General features: G+C 39.5%; 1 protein-coding gene across 1 annotated transcript in view; it reads left to right on the forward strand.

Annotated features, from left to right (window-relative positions):
* Positions 1-26,329, forward strand: part of LOC122804682 (cholesterol 24-hydroxylase-like) — a 491,057-nt gene that overhangs the window by 417,980 nt on the left and 46,748 nt on the right. Inside the window, exon 14 of the mRNA XM_044074688.1 lies at positions 1,997-2,063. Within this exon, the coding sequence (XP_043930623.1) occupies positions 1,997-2,063 (67 nt within the window). The remainder of the gene's footprint in view (positions 1-1,996; positions 2,064-26,329) is intronic.

Raw genomic sequence — 26,329 nt, forward strand, 5'->3', positions numbered from 1 at the left:
AGATTCTACAACATTGAGATTTTTTTTTTATTCTGAAGTGGAAACAAGTAATTTTCTTTGTTTAACAGTATGGTTAGTGCAACGAAATCTTATGATTTATTAATAAATGTCTTGACATGCCTCGTAGGTGTAATCTACCTGGTTTACTTCAGAAGAGTGACAAACCAAAAGACGACTCCCAAAATACTGGAAACTCAAAATACTGAATGATGGAATTTGCCCCTTCTCCACTGCTGTGTGATCTTGGAGTTGGTATATATAATTAGCAGGGGATGTGGAGGGCGCAGCCCCCCCCCCCCCCACATGAAGAGTGCAGGGGGAGGCTTGCCTGCTGCATTACACATGTTTTCAGTATTTTGAGTTTACAATATTTTGGGAGTCAGTCTTTTGGTCTTTCAGTATTTTGGGAGTCAGTCTTTTGGTCTGTCAGTCTTCTGAAGTAGACCCAATCTACCACATTGAATGATCAAAACACTGATTCTAATTAGTTTTTTTTTTCTTCTCATCTTGTTTTTTACAGTCTTCTAATGCATCTAAGCTTAAGTGTTCTAATGCACCTGAGCTTGTTTTTAAGTGTTCTAATGCACATAAGCTTGTTTATTTAAGATGTTTTAATGCATATGAGCTTGTTTGTTAAGAGTTCTAATGTACCTGAGCTTGTTTTTTAAGTGTTCTATGTGCACCTGACACCTGTAAACCCAAAATGATTTCACTATGCAGATACAACAAGCAAAGCATACTAGTTTGTATACATCAAGAAACATAAAAAGCGGTATGCTAAATTGTCATATACTAAGATTCATTTTTAAAAGAGCCAAAAAAAGAGAACAATTTTAGATCCTTAATCAGCCTTTGACATGGAGCAGTCTCACTGCCCATTTACGACATGGGGTTATGATTCTTTATTCTAATTTAGAAATATTTCTTAATTGCTTTAAATTTTTTGTCATGATTTTAGTCAAGTGAACAGATACAATGTGCACTTTGTGTATCGGGACTGGGTGGTTGCCCTCTGTACACCAGTGTCTAAGCTCTGTGATTGGTTTCTCCTTGTATGACATTCCATGAGTGTCATCAGCAGGTTCTGACATCTGCTTAAAAGTTGGAATTATAGATCTGTTTAGGCCTTTTGTAGCCCCACTTGCAGTACAGGAGAAGTAAAAGAAAATCCTTCTTTATAACATGATCTTACAAATAGGGATAAAAAGACCTACATTTTCTCATTTACTGGGATAACATCATGTGAGTGGCACTTTTTGTCCTATACACTAGCTGCTACAAAGTTAGCCAAATTTGTACTTATCTGCATATGTTTGCTTCATTAAAGGGTAGCTTTTCACCAGATTTGTGTAAGATTGTTTGGTGCTGCATCCAGTCAAGTGAGAACGTGCTAACTTCTGATGCACAAATATCATATTTAGTTTTAACAGGAGGGAGGAATAGCTGCTTTGAAAGCTCTGATTCAAGTTACGTGTGTAATTTTTAACCTTCATCACCCAGAATACTTGTGCTGGATAGGCAGTGAGACACAGCTGTAATTGGGAGGAGGTCACTTGTTTAGAGTATGTCAACTGGCTACTTCATCAAATCTGTACACTCAGAACTGGGATTTGTGGAATTTACAAAAGCCAAGTCTGCAAATCTCTGTTTTGAGAAGTAATTCTGAAATAAAAGTGTAATGACTGTATAAAGTTTCTTGTTCCATTTCTCCTAAGCCCCCCAACTACATATAATTTATTTTAAGGTATAACAAACTTGGAGTTGTTATATATAGCTGGGAGATGTGCAACTGAATCACAGACACATAAGGAGCAGGGGTTCAAGAAGCTTTGCCAAATACCCACATTGATATGTGTACAGTTTTTAAATTTAACAAGATCAGTAACTTAATCACAGTTTTAGAGTAGCTCTAAATGAACTAATAATTAATAGTTTAGTGTTTCGGTAGTCTTATTCCAACCAGCATAACTAATACTGTCTTATCTTTGTTTTTCAGGCCTAACTTTTGCTATTTCCCATTTACTTTGGGACCAAGAACTTGTCTTGGCCAAGTCTTCTCTCAGGTATGGTTAAAAAATACACTAATTTCTGGGCAAAATGAATGATATTAGGTCATGATTCGGCTATTCATTTTACTAACCCAGATCCTATAATTAAGTTGATGTTTGTTAGTATCATTGTACTTACTGTTTTAGAGATTAATACCATCAAGTACAGCAAATATTTAAGGCTAATTTCCTCTCTCTGAAATACTTAATACATACATATATATCTCTCTGAAATACTTAATACATACATATATATATATATATATATATATATATATATATATGTGTGTGTGTGTGTGTGTGTGTGTGTGTGTATATGTAAGTATGTATTTATATATGTATTTATTTATTTATCATTTGTTAACCAGGAAAATCTGACTTGAAACAACTTGGAACAAAGTCAATTGTCAGCAGAGGCCCGGGGAGAATCACTCTAGATGCATGTCTTTGTAACGTGGGAGGAAACCACAGCAGCCGGAGGAAACCAGAGCACCAGGAGGAAACCCACAAACGCAGGGAGGACATGCAGACTCCAGACAGAAGGCACCCCAGCCGAGAATCGAACCAGAGAACCTCTTGCTGTGAGGTGACAATGCTACCGCTGCACCACTGCACCATATTTTTATTATTAAACCAAGTTAATTTATAACAAGCAATCACAACATATAATACATTTCCCATACAGACAATTGTACATCTGTTTTCATTTATTATACATTTGTGTTACTTCTTCAGTTATGTTTTGAAATCAACTTCACCTTACCAATATTTTGTTTCTCCTCCTCTTTCAAACTTCTAAAAGAACTTCTGTTCTTTTCTCAAATCTCTGGAAATTTCTCATATGCCAACAAGGGAACATCTTCTATGCAGACCAGAAAAGGTGAATTATCTAGTTGTGTTAATATGCTTCTTCGATGCCCACTTAATCTTTATGCTTTTTTCACCTGTCTCCCTCTTTCAGTCCTTTCATTCCTTTTGATTCCTCCATTACATTGGCCGCTTCCGCCATGTCAGCCTCTCTGCTGATTTTCATTTACATGTAATGGCGTTTTTACTCATTGACATAATCAAGGTAAATACTGGCTGTATTGTGCAAGTCTTGTCCTAAGTCCCATCCCAACAGAAATAGTTTCTTTGTTAACTGGGCATTTCCATTGTCTAGTCACACTTTTTCCAATTGATTCGCTGTCTTGAAGTCCCCTAAGGTTTTACAGCTCCAAATACATGCTTCCAAGTGCCCCTTTCTGCTTCCTTACATCTCCAACATCTTCAACATTCCCCTCTCATACTAGGATACACTGCCGCTGATTTGTTGGGTGTATAAAAGTGCAGTTTATTATCAGAATTAGGAAACACAGTTCAGCGAGTAATTACTTACTCAAAAAAATGTGAAAAATAAAAACTTTATTTAATTACAATGATGAAAGCTATAATGTCAATAATTCACACGTCAATATTATTGAAATTACCCAGGTTGCCTTCACTTCCAGTGATTTTCTACTAACGTTTTGCAGCCCCCATGTGGGGGGCTGCACACCCCCTGCACATTATATATACAAACTCAGAGATCGCACTACAGTGAGGAAAAAGGGCAAATTTCCCAATCCTTATGTAGTGCGATCTCAAATCAGAACGTCAACCTCATATGAGCGAATGCTCACTAGCATTCGCTAAGGTGGACTCGAACATTTACAGATTGTCGTTATGGCAACTTAAAACTATACTTTTAAACATCCAAGTTTTGCGTAAATGCCATTCCTGATTTTGATAGTAAATCTAAAAGTACTTGTGTAAAGATTGCCATGTGAATATACTAAATTTATGGGCCTTTGTTGCTGTTATAGGGGCCTTGCATATTTCTCTCCGCAGTTTCTCTGTTATATCTAATCGCTCCCCCCCAGTAAAGTTTCAGCCTGTCCTTCTGTCATTTGTTATTGCTAGTTCAGAGCCTATACCCCCTAGTTATCAGTTTCACCCTTGTGACCATGATAGTTCTTGCCAGTGTCATTATTTTCTTTAATCTTCCCCTCTTGTTGTCTTGGATTACCCAGTTTATTGTTTACCTTCCATAGCCATTCCCATGTACAGCAAGCTCAGACCCTTTGCCAAACTGAAATTCCTCATCACTTGTTCCCATGGGATTATCATTTTTTCATCTAAAATCTGCTCCCAGAACCTTGGCTCCCTGTTTTCCTGTTTCCTGTTTCCATCTCTCAGATACTGTTTCCCCTCTTGTTGTTCCTCTCACACTCTGGCGGAGCCCTGTTGGGGTTATGGACTCCTCCCTCCTCCTCCTCCTCCCTCAATATCTCAGTTAGACTGTTTGGCACATAATAATCCACTACAATTCTCCTCTCCTGCTGCACCAAGTACACCCAAAAACTTATTGTTTCTCTCTCTCTACCCCTACCCCTGTTTCCTTGAGTAATATTTCTTTCCATTTTAGTTTATAGCCCCTACGCTGTTAACAGACATTATCGAGCCAATCAGGTGAGACTATGTTTTTAAGTTAGGCACTCCCAGCCCCTCTTGTTTAGTTGGGAGAATTGAAATGTCCCACCTCACTCTTGTTTTTCACCCCCCCCAAAAAAAATGTTGAAATCTTTCTGTTAATTCTGTTACAGATTGCTGCTTGTTGTTTCTGAAAGTAAGCTTGCCCTGTTTACAGAATCAGTGTGGTACTAGAAACATTTTCATTACCTGTAACTTATTGTCTCTCTTCATGCTCATCATTTCTCATTGTCTTATATATATATATATATATATATATATATATATATATATATATATATATATAGTAATTCTTTGCTCTGTCTTCACCTGCATGTCCCTAGTCACCTGCACCACTTCCTGCACAACCATTATGCCCAAATACCTCATTAGCTAATGCCCTCAATGATGTGGGTAATTCTGTACTAAGTCAAAAGTAGGCATATAATTAACTGTTATTGCCTTTGATTTGTTCTCATATATTGTATAACTAGAGGGCTTGCCAAACTCCCTAAGCATCCTAAATACTTTTGAGATGTCCTCCTCCACAGCATTTGTCACAGATAATATAATATCTATGAACTGCACCAACCTTTCATGCTCCCCATGTCTGTCATATTCCACCACATTTGACTTTCCAATCTGGGCAACCAACAGCTCTAAATATATAACAAAGTGATGTGGCAACAGCAGGTATCCCTGCCTTGTTGTTGTAGTTAACCCAAAATCTCAGGATAACACCCCTGCTCCTGATCATGTAACCTCATTATTAACTTTGCCCTCCCTGTTGGCACATCAAACCTGAGCTTTATTTATAAACAAAACTCCACCTAATCTTTCAAATGTTCTTCCTGCAGCTAATCCAACCATAAGGACATTGGTCTTAAAGAGTTTTCTGAACATTGCTGGATTATCAATTTCCTATCAATGTTGTCAAATGGTTGCCTCCTTATATGAAGCTGTACTGATCTCCATTTATAAATCTACCCAGTTTTGAGGCCAACCTCATCACTACAACTGTTGTAAATATACTGTAGTCATTATTAGGAATGAGATTGTCTTGTGTGACCCTGATCCAGCAGATTCTTGCCCTCCTTTAGTATAACCACCACAATCACCTTCTTCCATGACTATGAAATTACCTTCTCCCCTGATACGATTATTAAACAGTTCTGTCCATCTTTCTATCAACCTCTGATGGCAAAGTCCCCACTTATCTTCTTGACTTCCAACTGCCTCTGGTATTTTACCAGCAGACTGATGTCCTGTTGCACTTATCCCTTCCTTTGTAAAATCTTTCCCCAAATGTCTTCCCTCCTCATCAGTCAGCTTCTCAAGTTCTATTTGTTGAAAGTAGCTCGCTATATCTTTGTCTAACTCGTCCCCTCTATCTCTTCCTATTATAAATTAGCATAATGTGTTACAAATAGCTCTATAATCCTTACAGGATCTGTTTCTATCCTGCCTGTCTCCTGATCCTGAAGCTTTGGAACTGACCTCACCACTTTTCATAATCTTAGCCTTTGGGCTAACAGTTAATAGCCTTCTAACCCCAATACACCGCCCCCTCGTAGCTTCCAAATCAAAGGACTGGACAGTATGGATATGACATTTCCTAACTTCTCTGTAGCCAGCTTGGTGGATGTGGGCATCTAGTGACAATGGTGCAATTTTCTCATGTTTACTGACAAGCAGTTAATACTGAAAGAAGCAGACATACTATGTGAGAGGTGTACTTGCACAATGACACTGGAGGCTAAACTCTCTCATACAAGAGTGCATTAAGTTGTTGAAACCTCATGGACAGCATTCACCTCACACAGTACATAACACACACACACACACACATTAATGTTTGCTGAGACACTTAAAAGTAATCTTCCTAAAGAACAAAGATCACCTTAATCACCTGTTGTCAAAGCTATGCCTCAGCAAGCCCAAATGCGCTCAGAAAAAACAGCAACTAAGACCACACATACTGTCACTCTCAATGTAGCCCCAAACACTAAGCCCCTAAGGCAAGCAAACACACTTCCCAGGACTTTCATAATGGGGGCTCCATTGTAAAATATACCGATGCCCCTCTAACCAGGCTGATCTGAACCCAAAATCCACCAAGAATCTTGCACGCACTCACATTGTTATGCCACAGTTACTAGTATGATTCCATCATAGTCCATGTAGGTGTAAATGACCTGAGGTATACCTCCCTAGACTATATGAAGAGAGACATTATGGAGCTTTCAGACTATGTGACTTAGACTGGTGTAAGCCTAGCACTGAGCGGCATATTGCCTTCACTGAGGATAATGCCGCAATATAAGCAGAAAGACTGATTTCAACAACATGCTGTCTTTCTGGTGTCATTCTATGGGGATCCAATATTTGTCAGCTTAGGAAGACATGGTTAACAGACCACATGGCTTTGCCATGGATGATCTGCACCTCCCCCTCTAGGCTTTTGAATACTGGCTAAAACTTTATCCACCCCCATAGTGCCTTTTTAGGCAAAGCCAAATTTAACACACCTACTGACGCAGCAAAATCAACTCATCTAAACCTCAAGGTGTCACTGCTCAATGCCAGGAGCCCATACAAAAAACTACACTCTCTTCAGGCCCTCCTCATGCATGAGAATATAGACATCTGTGCAGTTCGCTTCCCATTCTCTGGAACAGGCTCCCCATCCATGTGAAGCAGAGTTCCTTCCTATCCACAACTTGGACCAATGCATGGGTAATCGGAAATTCACCCCTGTTCTGGCTCCCATGTCTCTGATGGACAGAGGCAGTTAGTAAGTGACAAGCTATATAAATTAAATGTGTGAGTCACATATGGGTTGCACGGCAAGGCTTATAATTTTCCCTTTTAGAGGTAGTTTTATTGCATCCAATCTCTATCCCGTGTTGCCTGCCATCCAAAGTTGTTGCCCACCTCCCGTTCTATCATTTCCACCACCCATTCTCCATGGTCTGTCTTCTTTAACTAGTTTGCAGGGAAGTGCCAGTGTCTTTCTAGTCTAAGATTTGCATTCCTGTATATTTGCAGCACTATTGCCCAGAGATCATATTTTGCTAGTGGTTGCATGTCTAGCCTAGCAACCACCTGAAAGTGATCAGCCGAGATATAAAATCTATCCAACCTGTCCCTGCGACTGTTCTTCCAATCACAGTGTGTATAATCATTCTGGATATTTTCTAATCTTGCCATTTCTAATAACACAAATATTTTGACATAGCTTTCTTACATACCTTGCTTCCCTGCTAATTTATTCCTCCGTATTCCTCTGACACATCTTCCTTTTCAAGAGTCAATTCCCAGTCTTCACCTATTCCTAAGATCCCTTGATGAAATGCAATAATCTCTGTCATTATTCTGTTCACTTCCCTTATGCTAAACATTAGGGGAATGTACACACATACCATTGTAATTATTTTTCCCTGCCAATAGTTCCTTAGCATCAGATATCAACCCTGCCTGTCTGCCCTCTATTTACACATACAAATAAATCTCTCTTTTCACCAGGATAACCACTTCTGTCTTACTTTACCCCATCTTACTCCCCTTAATTACTTTTTTATATTCTGTAGCACTTAGATGCATTTCCTGTAACATTACCACTTGCACACAACTCCATTTAGAGAGGCCAACACCTTCCATAGCTTTTGTTCATTGACTAGGCCATTTACGTTCCAAATCCGGATGTTCAGTTTTGGCATTTCTAGAATTGTAATCATCTCCTTTTTGTCCTAGCAATCTTCTCCATTTCCTAGGCCAAGATGCTGTCTTTACTGCAGCTCTCACTACTTGAACCCTCTGATTTATCCTTAATTCTAACTTTCTGCCCTATTTAGTCTCCCATTTCTTCCAAACCAAATATCTTGTAACATTCCCCCAGTCTCATTACAGGCTAGAAAAGTCTCCAAATGTTCTGTAGTCACAAACTACTAATGCCTCTGGGCATCTAATACAGCCTGTTCATAATTCAATTAACAATTACAAAACAATGCTGTTGAAAGAATTCATTTTAAAGCTTAGGCGACATAGCTGCACAGATGTTTAACCACTAACTAGTGCTGGTAAAGAGATAGTATTGCCCATATTCTAGTGATATTGTCATAAATTTTATATTTTTCTAAATATCATGAAAAGCAAGTAACACACAGAGGACTATATACCCTCATATGAAAGCTCACAGATGGACAAACAAAATGCATCAGTTATACACACTGTTCACATTTCCTCAGCTCCTCTCTGCTTTCTACTCATATCTCCCATACATCCTCTTGCTTATTTCTCATATCCTTAAATGTAAGATTGTAATTTGACATTTTAAACCTCACTATATATGGCAATTTGACATATTTAAATATGTAATGACTCTATATTTAAGTTGCCTTTCAGTTACTGTATGTCCATGATGTAACTGCTTTACATTTTCCTCTCTTGTTTAAAACTGCCTATTTTATAACTGGAGCTTTTCTCCCATGGCCTCTGTTGGAAAGGGGCTACCAAAGCCCATTTGGACTACCTTGTTCAACAAAAGCCATAAATAAGTAAATTAATTAAGTAACTGTTCATCTCCAGAAGAGTAAAGCATCTGTCTGTCTGGAATAAATTACAACTAGAAAAATAGCCATATAGCTAAGGGGTGGAGGAAAACATATTTAACTAAACATCAGACATCTGTAATATGTAAACCCATGTTACATGCAGGAATTATTTGACTGGGTGGGAGGCATGCATAAATGCTAAGGTACAGATCTGACCCCTGACTTTACATGCATATATGACATCCTACAGTTAGTTATGCCCATAGCAGATGTGTACATGTAAGACATAATGGCTAAAATGTGGATTCCATCGTAAGATGCAACTATACATATAAGCAGTTAAAAGGTATAACATGTACAGTGTAGCAGCAGCAGCTGCTACAATAAGCATATATGACTTGATTTAGTATCACAAGAACATGATAAGAATGTAGAAGCAAATTAGTTGCAAGAGGAACCAGAAAGGCATCTGGTGATAGATCTTCTTGGTAAGGCTTGGTTTGACACCTCACTGGAGAAAGTAGCCCTCTCCAAGGAATTATCTCCTACTCAGGTTCAAGCAATCCAGGCAGTACTACAGGAATTTGTGGATAAATTTAGTGGTAACCAAGGGTGTACCCATCTTATGAAGCTGCATTTAGACACATGACCCTGGTAACCCATGAAGAAAGTGCATTGCAGGGTACCTGAAAGAGGCAAACTCTGACAGAGGAATTGCAGGATGTGTTGGAACTTGGGGTAATTCAGGAGTCCAGCAGTCCTGGGGCCTCACCAGTGATATTACTTGTGATGATAAGAGGTACTGCCTGCCATGCCAGGAGAAGTAGGGTAGTGGATCTGTAACTTAGGCCAGCACAGCTAGCTGGCATTTTATAAATAATTATATATAATTTGTATATCAAACTGATTTGTACAGATAGTCATGCTGAAAACTATTTGTGAGGTTTGCTTATGTTAAAATGTATCAACAGTGTGCCCTGCTGGAAAGAAAAGAAATGTACATGCATTATTGTAACTGAATTAAATGTATATGTTTTAACAGAGGACTGGAAGTGAAGAGGTTAATCTCAAACTTTAAAATATATCTGAAATTAAATTACTTTATGGGTTAACTCATTACATCCAACTGATGTCCCCAGGTGCATCTGCAGTTATCTCCTACTGCACCTCTAGGCATCAAATATTGCTTGTTCATATTTGCATTAATAATTCCAAAACCATGCTACATACAAGGTATCAGAATATCTTATCTTGAAGCATACATGATGGCAAACACAATTGTATTGATATTTGACCTATTCAGTGAGTATTTGTTAGAATTCTAAGGTGATAACTTCATTTTTAAAGGCTCAAACCACACCCACTTGGAGTTTAAGGTACACACTCAAAAGAGATGTACTGGGGGGAATGAGTTAAGCCATAAAGATGTTATCCCACAGTTTTGAATGGAGCCAGAAATGCAATGTCTGTGCTAGAGAATAGGTTGTAGCTCCTGTAGGAAGAGTGGAATGATTTTATGGTTTTATGACTTCCAGCAGCTGCACCACATCTGAACAAAGCTCTATCTGTGTGTATAGTAACACAAAGGTGCTAAAACTCTAGCAGCTTCTAGTGTTGGTGAGTGCGGGAAGCAGAGTCAGATGACCAGATATGATGTCATTGTGTAATCAACTCAGAAATAATATTTAGATATTAGTAGGAGATTGCTCTCAGCAGTCTGCATTCTGTCTTGGATCTGACAACAAGGAGAGCATTCTGTCTTGGATATGACAACAAGGACCACTAACTCTCATTATCTTGCTTGCTCAGTTCAGAAAGTAGGGACAGTAATTATTTTAGTCAATCAGGAATAGATAGGCTAGTTATAAATACTGGTTTTCTATAACTGTGTGAAACTTTCCATCGGTGTTATTTTTGATATCTCCTGTGATTGAAACTTTGGTGTTTACTGTAAGTAGATATTTAGTATTTTCTTGTTCTTTTATTTATTATTAAATATATTAAAATGTTCATGTGGCTGGTCCTTTTTAGAAAATATTTAAGCTTTGAGAGTATTTGCATATATTTATTTGGTGATAACTGTGGACATTCCTGAGGGTCTTGCTGTTTGGTCAGCATTACCATTTGTATTAATATTAATTTCACTCAGTATAATTGGGTACCCTTGTAAGACCCTTAAAGTAGCTGGAAGAGGTTCTGGTGGCAGTGATAAATAGCTTATAGTCTGGGCAGAAGGGGGCACAGCAGGTGTATCTGTGCCAGCCTTTCCCGAGTGTGTGTGTGTGTGTGTGTGTGTGTGTGTGTGTGTGTGTGTGTGTGTGTGTGTGTGTGTGTGCGCGCGCGCAAATCAAATCTCAGAGTGTGTGTGTCAGCTGCTTGGAGCAGGGACACAAAGCACTGGTTTCACAGAGAGGGTGTATAAGGACTTAGCCTGGAACCCCAGCTAAGGACTCAACTGTAAGCTGTGCCTGCGGGAAGTCTTATTGGGGGTCTGGACAAATATAGAGAGGAACCCAACCCCCCCCCCCCACAGACTGAGCATTTTTCCTTGGGTGCTCTTAAGGGAAATTGTGCTTGATGCAGAGAAGTCTGCATCTGGAAATACTGAGTGTATCCATTTGTATTCCAAGTGAACGTCCCTCTCCAGTGTCAGTGGTGAGGATTCAGGCTCCTTGATTACTGGCCCAGAGTGAGGACGTCACAGTGGTTCCAAAGAAAGATTGCAGTACTAGATTCTGGGTGAACAACAGAAAACTGAAAAGTCATGCATAGTCATGTGCTTGTCCTTTAACCAGGACAAATTAAACCTTAGAGCAGCTGGGTGGGGATAAGTGTCTAGCCTCTACTGAATTGACTAAGGCTTGCTGGCATGAATCTTAACAAGTGCACAAAGGAAAAGTCATTTTAAGCCTAATTGTCTATGCTTAAAATGGCCCACAAGTGCATTTAGCCTAGTACTAACCTATTTGTTTAATTTGTTAACCAGGTAAGCCCACCTGACAAACTTGGGAGCACTATTTGGTTAAGTAACTTAAGGCTACTGGAGGTAGGCAAATGGGGGTGGAAGGAATCAAACTTTGAACCCTTGACTAGAAGCAGCAACTGACTGACAGCTCAGATCCTTAATACTATTCATTAACTGCTAGAAAATTTGTGATTCCATTAGGGTTATACAAGTTTACTAAAATGCCCTTTGAAATGAAGCACGCCCCAGTAAGAATCCAGAGGCTGGTAAATCACAGCCTAGAAGAAGCAAGACATTATGATCTTACTCACCTAAATGATATTGCCATCTATAGTCAGTCATGGGCAGAATATATTCAACATATCAAGGAGGTGCTGGGCAGACTGCAAAGTGAAGTGTTGACTATTAAGGCCAACACGTGTCAGGTGGGTATGACAGAGATATCTTATCTGGGTCATACAATGGGCAATATCAAGATTAAGCCCGAGCCAGCCAAGGTAGAAACAGTTTAGACAAGGCCTGCAACTGCTACCAAAAAATAGAAGAGGGCAGTCTTATAGACAGCAGTGTACTAGCTTGTTCTCCACTGTAGTAGGTTAGTAGTTCCCCTTTTCTGCTCTTACTAGAAAGAATAGGCCAGATAAGCCTGTCTGGACTCCAGCCCAAGAGCAAACATTTAAAACACTTAAAGAAGCTTTGAGTGGCCCCCCAGTATTAGTCAGTCCTGACCAGAGTCAGGAATTCATTGTTCAGGTAGATGGTTCAAACCATGGGATGGGGGCTGTACTTACTCATGTTTCCTCTGAGAGAGAGAGAGAAGAGCATATCATTGTGTACTTGAGCCATGGACTTCAACCCAGAGCAGTACCCTATACAGCCACAGACAAGGAGTGCATGGGTGTAGTATGGGCTTTGCAAAAGCTACAACCTTACTTGTGTGGCAGAATGTTTATCATGTTTCCAGAGTACAACCCTTTAATGTGGTTATATAGGACAAGTGGGCAAAATGGAAAGCTTCTTAGATGGAGTTTAGCCTTGCAGTCCCACAACATGACTATCCTGCACAGGTGTGGTACAGTACTGCTAGTGTCATTGAAGATGGTTTGTCCTGTCTAGAAAGGGAATGGGACGGTGTACCAAGAATGCACTTATCTCAAGCTCTCTTTCTTAATGGATGTTTCCCGAAGACTTCCTTGAGTTTTTTTATGGTGTTAGAATCTTGATGTCAGGGTAGAGATTACAGATTTAAAAGGTGATATATTTTTCTTTCTTATTTCAGACATTGAAAAAGTGTTTGAAATCTGTATTTAAGCACTGTAAAAGATGCATTAGGAAATGACTGTGAAATTAAGTTGTAGTCGACTAGTTTATTTAACTATTATTATCATTTTCCTTTTAGTATTCTGTTTGTGCAACTGATTGTTTTCTATTCATTGTGCAAATGTTTATACCTCTGAATATTTAGTTCGTATTATCATGATCTTATTCTTCATTGTCTAAGTTTTTATTTCTTCATGTTTATTTATTAAAGTCCTCTAGCTGGTACTTATATTTTATTTATTTTATTTAACATTTGTTACCGGGAGAGTCCGACTGGGACAAAGCCCATTTTCAGCGGAGACCTGGGGAGAAAAGCTCCTTAGGTATTTACAAAAGAAGACTACAGACATATAAGAAAATTACAAACATAGAATAAAACAATTGCATTGGATCACATTGAATAAAATATGACAGAATATATGTACAATATTTGATGAAGAAGAGTAATAAACAAAAGATGAACCTTTCTTCATTATTACATACAATTACAATCAATAATTAATTGAGCTGTGCAGCAGACATATTCTATAAAGTGACTGAAGGTGGAAGGAAGGATAGAGTTAGGAAGATTCTGGAGACAGGTAGAGTTGATCAGTAGAGAAGGTGTTAATTAGTAAAGCCAGTTAAGCAGGGCCAATGGGTGTGAGGAGAGGAGCAGACAAATCAAGGGAAAGACAGATAATGCTAGAGTGAGAGAAGTTAAGTTATGAGAATGGAAGTAGATAAGAGAAGTTTTGAGAGTTAGTTTGAACTAGTAGGAGAAAGAAATTATAGGGAAGGGGGGAGCAGAAAAAGATAAAGTGTAGTGATACTTGAGAGGAAAAGAGGGTTAAAATGTACAGGTATGTGCTTAGTAAGTTAAGAGAAATCGCAAGGTTATATAGTTGCAAAGGGGGGTATGGGTAAGGGGGAAAGGGAGCGAGTCAAAAAGTTTAGTTACATGTGATGGACATAGTATGGTAGAAAAGTAGCTACTGGTAAAGGTAGAAAGAATTAGTCAGGACTTGCGCAGGGCAAAGCCATTTATTACTCAGGAAGCTCCTAAGCAAGTTTTTAAATTGAGTTGGGTTGGCAGTAGTTATAATAGCATGTGGAATAGTGTTCCATATTTTAGAGACATAGAGTAAAGAGAGTCGCCAGTGACATTGTTGGATTTGGATACACGTAGTAGGGATTTATTTGAGGATCGGAGGACTCAACTGTTTTTGTAGGAAAGGAGCAATTTCTGAAGAGCAGGATTTTTTTCTGGTTGGTGAACCAATCTGTGGGTGGTAAGAAGTTGAGTGTAGGTTAGGTGATGGGGTAATTCTAACCAGTTCAGTTGTTGTAAGGTAGATCAGTGGTGGGACCTGTGAGGGAAGTTAATAGCAAATTTAACAATTTTATTGTAGCAGGTTTCCAGTTTGGTCAGGTCGGTTTTCTTTAGGCTGGTGAAGATAGGGGAGGAATATAGAAGGGTGGAGAGTAGCTGAGTTCTGGCAGTTACCAGTCTTCTGGTGATAGTGAGGAAGGGCTTCAGTCTGTATATGGCACCTAGTTTAATGTGTGTCTGTTTGATAGACTGGAATAGGTGTATATCGAATTTCAAATTATTGTCTATTAGCACACCTAGCAATTTTGTTTGGCCTATAATCGAAAATTATAGTATTGGAAGAATATAGTTGGAATGGGGTCATGGGGTCATGTAATTTACTGGAGCGAAAGAGCATGAGTTTAGTTTTGGATGGATTCAGGATTAGTTCCAAGTCTGATAACCAGGCTTCAACAGCTAGGAAGGCCTGTTGCATCCTCGCTTTGAGTTCTTTTAGGGTAGGTGCTGCACAGATGACAGTGGAGTCATCAGCAAATTGGACAATGGAGGCTAGAGAAGTAACTGAAGCCTGTTGGTAAAGATACTAAAAAGTAGAGGACCTAGAATTGGTCCTTGGGCGACCCCCATGGTAACGGGTAAAAGGGAAGAGAAATCATGTTGCTATTTGACAGCTTGTTGTTGGTTAGTTAAGTAACTATGGAACCATCTGAGTAATGAGTGGCTAAGTTTTCGGGTAGAAAGTTCATTAAGTAGTTTCTGATGAGAAACAGTATCAAATGCTTTGGATAGGTCCAAGAAGATGGAGGATACCAGATTCCCATAATTTCTATGTTGGTTGATGATAGTATTGGTAAAGCTGAACAGGGGAGTTGAGGTACTATGATTTAGGCGGAAACCATGCTGTGTGCTAGAAAGGAGGTTATTAGATAAAAGGTAGTTGGAGAGCCGCATATGAATGCATTTTTCTAAGACTTTGGATAGGGGAGATAAGATAGCTATGGGTCCTGAATTGGAGAACTCAACAGAGCTGCCATCTTTGTGCAGAGGGATTATGTAAGATATTTTCTAGATTAGAGGAACATGCTGAGATGTAGATCAGTTGATGAGAATAGAGACTGGATACGAAATGGCATCTGCTGCTATATTTAAGAATTCTGATGGCAGGTTATCAGCTGCAAGGGTTGTAGGCTTTAGCTTAGAGAGTATTTTTATGGTGCATGTCTGGACTGGTTTAAAAGGGAAGGAGTCAGTTCATCATTTGGTATGGATGGGATAGTTGGAGGTGCATTGCAGTGGGTCTTAGTAAGTGAGCATACAGTATTTGTAAAGAAAAGATTAAGTTGTACAGGTATGCTGTCATTGTTAAAGGATGATGGTGTAGGAGTGGAAGATTGCCCTGGATGAAGGAGGTTATTTATGACGGACCAGAATTTTTTAAGATTGTTGTCTTTCTTTTGCTGTATAGCATTATACTATGATTTTTTTGTCTAGTCGGACCTGGGTTTTGGCTTTATTTTGAAGTTATCTATAGAGTTCTAGGTTTACTTGATTTTTTGTTGGAGTGCCACAGTGTTCAGGCTTTATCTCTTATTTCAGCAAATATTTAGTATCCTTTGTTAGCCGAGGGGTGAAATTGGATTTCACTCTAGCAATTCTACATGGGGCTAGTTTGTTTAGTTTTCCAAGGAAGGTAGTTTTGAAATAATCCACAGCTGTATCTAGGGGTAATTTTTTGACTGGGTTCCAGTCACAGTTTTGTAAGATGGAGTTAATGGTTTGAGCACTAAAGTTTTTTTTTTTTGTTTCAAATTTGCCAGTAGGTAGTATTTCTGTGGAGATAAAGATGGTGTCTAAGTATGTTGGGAGATGATCACTAATGCTATCAGGGAGACAGCTTGATCGGTAGGCTTGAGTGGGTTTGTTAGTTACAATCCAATTTAGAATAGAGTGCCTTTTGGTAGCCTTCTTTATTCTGGTTGTGGATTGTATGACATAGGTGAATCCATGTAGGTTAATAAAGTTAGTGGGTTTGTCAGAGTTACAGGACTACCAGTCAGTATTAAAATCACCCATTATGATAGTTTCTTGTGGGAATGTTAATGATATCCATGAAAAAGTCCTGTATTATGTTCAGATTGTTGCCAGGAGGACTATAAGTACCTATTATGGTTAGATATTTGCTGCAGTGTATTTAAAGTTTGGTAAGTAGTACCTCAATGTTACTGAAATCATGCGTCCTTGGTTCTAGAAGTTCTACTTTTATGTTGTGTTTATATAGTAAGGCTATACCACCTCTTTGCTTGTTTTTCTGTCACATATATGTATATTATAACCTGGTGGAAGAATTTCATTATTGGTAATTTTAGGTTTCAACCAGGTTTCTGTTAGAACTATATCAGGAAAGTAAAGTGATAGACTAGCGTGGAGTTCGTGTATTTTATTGACTGTGCTGCTGATGTTCATGTTAATGAGCAGGAGGTTAGCGCTACTAGGGGAAGTTAATGTCCTTGTGTTGGGTGGTAGAGTGGAGGGGTTGGTGGATTTCTGTTGATCACATTCAGGGCCTGGGTTTGGGTGTATATCTCCAGGGAGCTTTAATTGTAGAGAAGTGTAGAGAGTTTAGTTATAAGTTTGGTATATTTGAGAGAAGTTTTGAGATTTTTGGAAAAAGTGGAAGATATTTGTTTGGAAAGTATCCTATGTAAGTGGTGTTGTATAGGTTGGAAGCAATTACAAGGTCGAGAGGTATTGGGTTGTGGGACTGAAGATTTGTATCTGTAGGACAGGAGAAAGTGTTGTGTAGCTAAATGTGATAGTAATTTAGGCAACAGGATAGCATTAGGAGACTGTGTAAGGATAGCATTTGTAGGTGTTTGGTATAGAGAGGTGACATTGTATAAGAGAAGAAAGGAGGTGATTTTGAAAAGGGAAAAGTAATGTGAAGTCTTCTACAGGGGAGACTTGTGAACAGGTATAAAGTGAGAGCAGTAGAATTCAGACAATATCATTTAATGAAGGAAGTGATAGAAGTATAAAAAGTATTAAGATGTAGATTTGGTAGTAGGTGTGTGTAAGTTTGAAGGGGATGCTAGAATAGTAGGAGCTAGAATATGGAAAGGAGAGTTGGGTAATTGAAGTGTAGAGGTGAGCTGGTTTGGTTGCTAATATAAAGAGAAGTAAGGTGAGATGCAGAGAAATTGGATATAGCAGGTAACAAGGAAGAATAGGTAAATGTCCTATAGAATGTGGATAATGTTATGTGTGGTATGGGTGTGTAGGAGGGATGTATTGTGATGTGATTGGTTGAAAGTGCATGGGGAGTGGCTAGTTAGGTATAACTTCAGATGTACTGAGGTGGGTGGTAATAGGGCGTAGGGTAAGGGAGTGAAGAGACCGGGCTGGACCTGGTAGCTGGAAACCTCAGAAACTATCATCCAGCAGAGACCTCAGGTCAGTGGCTAAACTGCATTAATCAAGTACCCTTCCTTAGCTTTAACCCTATTAACATATTAAGAAAAATGGAAACAGTAAAATATGACTGAAATAAGGTAAACTTGGATATTAGAGTAAATGAATGTACTCTAGAAGCTTGTTTAGGACTTAGTCAAGACTAGGTAATAAACTATAAAAGTACATGAGAGAAGGGGGGGACCTAACACTAACGTCCCTGTAAGTGTGCACGCCACTCAACAACTATTACTTAGTTTGAACATTAAAAATGCATGTAACAGCATATTTCAAGAACATACTTTGCTGTAGAAGCACACTTTAAAACTGTTTTCCATGTTTCAGCAGGAGAGGGGAGTTCTTCTCACGTGGCGGAGAACTCAGGTGGGGAAAGCACTCTTGAATGGGGAGAAAATTGAGTGACATGATTTGCTGTACGAGCACACTTTAAAACTTTTTCTGCATTCCAGCAGGAGAAGGGAGTTCTTCTCATACTCTGCAGAACTCAGGTGGGGGAAAGCACTCTTGAATGGGGAGAAAACTGAGTGAGGTAAAAATTCTCCTTGGGCCTATCCTGTGTGCCCTTTGTCCTGCTTTGGCAGTAGGTCAGTGCTGCGTGTTCTGGATGAGGCTGTAAATGGTCTGATGACTGACTGCCTAGTACTTACCTATAAACCTATGAACTAGATAAGTTCACTTGTGACAAGCTGCTTTCATGGATGAAGCAGGGACTTTGCCTGTTTAAATAATTTGTTCAGAACTGTCCAGTTAAGCAAAGGGAAAGTGAGGGAATCCGACCACAGGCTAGATGATGAACATCGTTATCATAACCATATAAATTCACAGCATGGTTCAGTATACTAAATTCTCAGATATGTACAGCCATTATATAACCAAAGTTCTCTTTCATATTTGGGACTAAATGTGCTTTTACTCCATAGCTATTAACTTACATCACAGTAATCAATATAGTATTTATCATCTAAACAGAAGCTATTTAACAGCATAAGCCACCAACACAAAATAAACAGTTCAAAGAAGTCATAATAGAAATGTAAGAATGACATTAGAGGGAATTTAATAAATCCACTGAAAAAGTGGTTGTTAAGGTGTTATACAGTAAATAACTGCTATTTGCAGAAATGGGACAGCAGTAAAAAGGGTACACTGTTTTCTGGGGTAACAACACTAGAGATAACCTCAAACATAAAACACTTTTTTATGAACTATCCACACATTATTTTAGCAATAATCTCCATAATCTCCACTTGGGTATGGGTAACACAGGATTTACCCACTTTTGGTCTGGTTAGTGATCTTCCACCAGTTTCTAGTAGCCTGGGGCATCCTAAGATATGTACTGGGAATTCTTTATGGCTACACAGTACATTCAGTACATTGCTGTCACTGCTTTTTTTTATATTTATTTTTATACAAGTCTGATGTGGGAAATTTTGTAGAGAGCTAGTTGTGTACAATGTTTATGTGGCTTTTCATAGAAAGATGTTTGCCTCACATTTTTATCTGTTATTGGTAAATGTTGTGGTTTTCTGGGATATAACTGAGGTTTGGAAGGTCAGCAGTATGCTGTGAAGCTTCTCAGAGAAATACTCCTGGCATCAGAATCATAAGATTTTCTTAATATGTCATTGCTATTCATAGCATCATAGAAGGTTACTAGTCTAACAGCCCCATGGCCCTTACAAACCTAAGCCAAGTTCAACCCATGTTCGCAAGGATGTCTGGTTCAAGCAGACACTAAAATCAGCACCTATTGCCCCTGTCCGAGAGGGACACAGGTGGAACCCCTGCGGTGAATTTCCAGTTACCCATCCAATTTACACTTAAATAGGGCCAACAAGGGGTTTTGTTTAACATGAATAAGGAGCTTGTTCCAAAGGTTGGGCAACCTCAATGAGAAAAATCTGTCTCTTCAGCAAGTTCGGTTGATGTCACACACCAGGTTAAGGTCCTTTGAGCGAGTGAACCATGAGCCATTTGACTTGCGAATGTGCAGCATTTTCATTAAAGCTGGATCAGAGATTGCTTTATGTGCAAGGCATCAGTTGCCACTGATCTGTCTGTATGACACAGAGTAAAGTGACAATGTTTTCAGTCTGTCCACATAAGACAGATCTTGAAGACCTTGATTTTCTTTGTAAGGAACCTTTGTGGTATCTCCAGTTGCTACAGGTGTTTGGAATGAACATACCAAAGGAAACATTGTACTCTATTACTGGCCTGATGAGGGAAGAGTACAGGGGGTTATAACCTCTTTTTTTCTGGAGGCAATGTCCTTACTTATGAGATGAGCAATATAAAATACCCTTCTTACCACTGTGGAGACATGGTGATCAAAGTTAAGGTTGTTGTCGACCTGTGTGACCAGATCTCTCTCTACTGACTGTGTGCTTAGGGTATTGCTATTGATGTGGTAGTTTGCAGGAACCTCTCCCTTGCTAAAGGGGATGCTAATGCATTTTTTTGAATTAAGTTTAAGACCATGACTTTGGCAACAGTTATTAGTCTGCATAAGACCTTCCTGCAGGATGTTGACAGCACTAGGTGTTTCAATGATCACTCCCAGTTTGCAGTCATCAGCAAACTTTGTCACTTTTTTGCCACAGTCCTTTAGTTTTAGCCTGTACTTTGGAGAAGTAGATTCCGAATAGCAGGGGTTGAAGAACTGGCTACAGGTCTGCTGGAGGAGGTGGAGTCCCCTATTTTGACTATACGAGTTCTATCAGTGAACCAGTTTGCAACCTATCTGACAATATATGGGTTGGTACCCAGCTGGTTGAGTTTATCAATGATGCCTGATTGGGGGATTGTGTCAAAGGCCTTGGCTAAGTCTAGGTAGGCCATATGTACAGATTTGCCCTCATCTAGGGCTTTGGTGGCTGTCTCGAAGAAGTCCACCAAGTTTAACAGGCATGATCTCCCCTTGACGAAGCCAAACTGGGTAGGGTCGAGCATTTGGAGATTTCCTACATCTTTGTTAATAAGGTCCATGATGATTTGTTCCATGGCCTTGCAGATAAGACTGGTCAGGCTAATGGGTCTATAGTTCCTGTGGTCCGTGAATGCACCCCCTTGGTGCAAAGGGATGACAGTAGCTGTTTTCCATTCCACTGGGACAAACCTAGTGCTTAGGCTGTGACTGAAAAGTGTGTCTAATGGTGATGCTATTTTCTGTTTTAACCCATGTAGAACACAGCCCAGGATGTTGTCTGGTCCCACAGAGGCTGTGTTTTTGGCCTTGGAGAGGGAGTTTAAGACCTGTTCCTTGGAGATACTAGGTGGGGGAGAGGTGTTAGGGATGCTTTGGGGTACATATAGCAGGGACAGGGGAGTGAAGTTTTCACTGAACCTGTCAGCCAGCAGGTTTGCTATATCCACAGGTTCTGTATATGTAGTACCATTAACTATAAGTTCAGCACAAATCTAGGCCTTACCTTTGAAGTTATGGATGTAACTAAAGAATGCTTTGTGGTTATTCTTAGTTAGGGAAGCTAATTTGGACTCAGTTAGCTTTAAAGGACTTCACTAGGAGTCTTATTTGCTTGTTTAAGTTGAGGAGGGGGTGCTTACAGTTTTGAGAGCGTTCCTTCCTACTTTTTAGACAGCAATTTCTTTCTCCTATTGTCTAGCCTATTAATGGCAGTTGTCCACCAGGCAGGTTTGTTTTTCCTTGAAGAACTTGCTTTGACTCTAAGTCAATGTAATTGTACAGGTGCTCGTATAAAGCATTGGTGTATAACTCAGCACAGGTGTCTGACCCTTCAGTGGGGGGGAGGGGCTGTGAAGCTATTTATGCTGTCATGTAAGCGGTTGTAATTGGCCTTGGAGAAGTTTTTTAGTCTAGTTGCTGCTAAGGGGGGGGGGGGCTTGTGTTATAGTTACTTATAGTGAGACTGATTTATGGTCAGACCTCACCAGGGATAGACACACACACTGGAGGTGGTGCAGCAGCCCCCCATTGTTAGTGAGCACCAGATCTGGGATGTTGGAGCCCCTCTTGGGTGTGTCAACCAGCTGATCCAGGGCATTTTAGTTAACAAAGTCCAGGAACCTTTGGACAAGTGAGCTAGAACACACATAATTTACCCAGTCTATGGATGGGTAATTAAAGTCACCCAAGACCAGGGTGTTTGGTTGTATCTTGATTGACTCAAGTAAATCCAAGTAGGCTGACTGGATGTCCTGATTCATGGAGGCGGTTCTATAGTTGGCAATGACCTGAAGAGGAGTCTTACCTACAGTCAGTTGCACGTGAAATAATTCAAGGGAATCGTGCTGTTTAACCAGTCTACAGGTGTAATTATTTTTAATGAATTTTGACACACCACCTCCTTTAGTTCTCATGCCTTCAGTTTGTGGTCTGAACGTGTGCAAGGAAATGTAAACTGGTATAGCTGGGATGCTCTCCACAGCCTTAAACCAGGTCTCAATGACTGCACAAATGACGCAAAATCTTCCAAGGTGAAGACTGCTTCCAGAGAGTACTCATGCCTTCAGTTTGTGGTCTGAACGTGTGCAAGGAAATGTAAACTGGTATAGCTGGGATGCTCTCCGCAGCCTTAAACCAGGTCTCAGTGACTGCACAAATGACGCAAAATCTTCCAAGGTGAAGACCGTTTCCAGAGAGTACAGTTTCTGGTTTAGACTCCTACAGTTTAGCAGCATAACCTTGAGGTTGAGGTTGTTTTTAGAGGGTATTTTTATGTCGGGAATTTTGTTCTTGTGACATTGACTAAAAAGGCACTATGGGGGTGGCAAGAGCCTTAGCCAGTGACCGAAATCTCAGTGTGACAGATGAAGACCATCTCTGGCAAAGCATCGAGGTCTGTCACCCATGTCATCCCAAGCTGACAGATATTGGATCTCCTTTGAATGACACTAGAAACTAATCAAATTGTTGAAGAAAATCATTTTTTTGTTTGTATTGCAGTATCATCATAGGCATGGGTAAAATGCTGCTTAAGGCTAGGGACATACCTGCCTGAGACACATAATCAGAGAGCTCAGTCATGTCTCTCTTCATTAGTCTAGTGAGGTACATTTCAAGTCGATTACACCAACATGGACTATGATGGAGTCATAACAGTGCCTGTTGTTGAGAGACTTGAGTGTGTGATGTGGCAGATACTGGCACCTGACAGCTGACTGTAACTTTTTCCTTATCCAACCTGATGAGAGGAACATCTGCATGTCTCACAATTGAGTTGCCTATGACTAAGGTGTTTGTTTTTGTGTTATGCCTTAGAGACTTGACTTTCGAGACACTGGTGTGTGATATATTATGTGTACTATGTTCTGCAGACGACGTATTATGTGAATCATGTTTGTATTTGTGTTTGGGAGGTCTCTGATGTTTAGTTAAGCTTCTTGTAAGGACCTACACATGTTGGTTTATGTGTTATTGGTTTGGTAGATGCAGGAGGTGAGGTGTGCATGCTGACAACCTGCTTAGTATCAGATGAACTGACTGGTGAGCGACAGAGCCAGGATCCCAGGTTCTTGATATAGATGCATCTCTCACATAACTGCTCCTTGGTGCAGTTTACTGGTGATTAAAATGTTTTTTCTTTTTTTTTTTTTTAACATTTTCAATTCTTCACTAGTAGTGCAGAGAAAGTTAGTTAATAGAACTTCTTCCCGTTTAGAACTTTAGATTTATAATGAACAAGCTGACTGGTCTGTCCAATTTGGTGTGCATATTTTTGAATATAAATGAACTATTATTGTATAGTTTGTTTTATTAAGTCACACCAATTAAATTTATTAGGACTAGTACATCTAGCAAATGATACCTACTAGCTGTATTTCTTTTCCAATACATTTTTTTCTTTTCATCTGTCAATCACTTTATTACTTTCGAGTCAAACTGTGAATGTATCACACGGTTACCTGGAAAACAGAGGAGCAAATGACATTTTTCTTGGTACTGTCAAATAAAAGTGAACATATACTGGAGTTAAGCCACAGCTTAACATTCTACAAATGTCTACATATAAAGTCATAGTTAGAAGATATGGGGTCAAAATGTCAGAAAGTATGTCAGGATGCATGGAAACCCGGCTACACAGCTGGACAAAAGGTCAATCTTAAAAAGAAAGTGCTCCTCTTATGAAGACAATTCATGTAGAATGCAGCAGAAATTGTTCTGCTGGACGCTGCCTTTTATACTTGAAAGCAGACATTTCTACATTTTATCTCCACTTTGACATGTAGTGTCAAGTTTGTGTATAGTTTTGTGTTCTGTAGTTGGTATTGTGAGATATGTGTGTGTGCATCATTCCCAAATTTACTACTTCTGTGGTTTACATCTGATAACAATCAATAGTGCAGATTATATTTCCAAGATATCAATGCTTAGAATAAAAGTAATTTACTTGTGCGGATAATGGCACATAACATAATAATTTTCTGTCATTTTAAGAAGCATAGCACAGAACTGAAAATATTTTTCCTTTCAAGACTGTTTTAATTTAGTGGTTCCACTATAATAACACCTCCACACATCTCAGCAGTTAGTTGAATTAGAAATTATTGGTGATTAATACAGTACATTAAGTGCTACTTTAGAATTACATAATGTATTCATATGTCTCTCTAGATATACTCTATAGCATAATATAAATACATTATAACAAGAATGGAATAGAAAAGCAAGGTGTATAAACTGTAACATACAGCAATCAACATCTGAGTTTGTCAGCTGTTGTCCCCTGCATTTTTATTTTAACAGCTGTTTCTTATAGATGCTTATATTTTGTGCATCTTTCTGTGTCACTGACAGAGCCACTGAAATTTTACTTTTTACCAGCTGTCCAAGAACTGGCACTCTTGGGAAGATAAATTATATTGTACAATTGACAAATGGCCCATGGCCTCAAGCTCAATGCCAAAAAGTGCAGTGTCATCCCCTTTGCTAAAAACTCTGTACCCATGAACTACCACATAGGCAGCAATCTACTTAACACTGAATATGTGATAAGAGACCTTGGGACCCAGGTGGATAGTAGTCTCTCCTTTGATAGTCACATCGCCACAGTAGTTAGGAAGTCCTAATATGTGGCACACCTCATCATAAAAGGGTTCTCATCCAGGAGAAAAGAGGTCATTGTTCCCCTCTACTCGACACTCATTAGACCCATTATAGAGTACAACGCCCCTTTTGGAATGTACCTCACAAGACATCTGCAACAGCTGGAAAGGCCACAGAAGTACCTCACAAAGAGGATTACTGGCCTCAAATAAATGCCCTACACTGACAGTCTAAAAAACTCCAGCTTTACTCTGTAGCATATCGCCTACTCCGAGGTGATCTCTGCCTAACATATAAAGTTATGTCAAACCTAGAGCTGTTGGACATGCTACACCTAAAGAAATCCCAATCCCTCCGAGCTACATGCTCTAGGGACCTAAACCTTGTCACCACAATAAACAGGACATGCTGGATGGATAGATTCCTGTCCCAGAGACTTCCCATACTCTGGAACAGGCTACCCATCTATGTCAAGCAAAGTTCTTCATTAGCACTCTTCAAGAAAAATCTTGATGAGTGGATGGGAAATAGGAAATACACCCCGGGGATCACTTCTGTGCCTCTGCTCAACAGTGGCACAGGAAGATAACTTTCTTGGGTGGCGTACGCCAGGGAACCTTGTTGGCTAGGCTTACGTAGGCCCTTGTGCCGATAGCCTAGTACCTACCTATGAACCTATGAACCTAAATGCATAACAATACAGTATATACAGCAATCTAAGCAGATCCAGGCAGAAAAAAAGCAAATCTACAAATTTCTTGTGGTCAACATTCCAAAACAGTATTTCAGTACCCATGTAAACAGTGAGCAATAGCTAAAATCACCTCCACTAGGTGATGGCTGGCTAAGGTGATTGCTCTAACTGAAAGAGTAAGGTTCTGGACATAATCATGGTAGCAGTAACAGCTACTATAGAAATTTCCAGGCTTAACAGCATAGATGTGGAAGGGTTCATCAGCCACCAACAGTCAAGCAGAGGATGAAGGAAGGGAGGATTTTGGAGATAGAATGGTTTGCAGCTCAGAAGACTTTACCTGACAGTGTAGAGCAAACTGTCAAAGCTATGAACTGGTAGCAGGTTTTAGCTTGTATTTCTGGGTTGGAGTCCTTCATTTTCTGCTTGTATACCATGTGGCTATGAAT

The sequence above is a fragment of the Protopterus annectens genome, chromosome 6.part0 (assembly GCF_019279795.1).
Source record: "Protopterus annectens isolate FY-2018-M chromosome 6.part0, PAN1.0, whole genome shotgun sequence".
In the NCBI taxonomy this organism is placed as follows: domain Eukaryota; kingdom Metazoa; phylum Chordata; order Ceratodontiformes; family Protopteridae; genus Protopterus; species Protopterus annectens.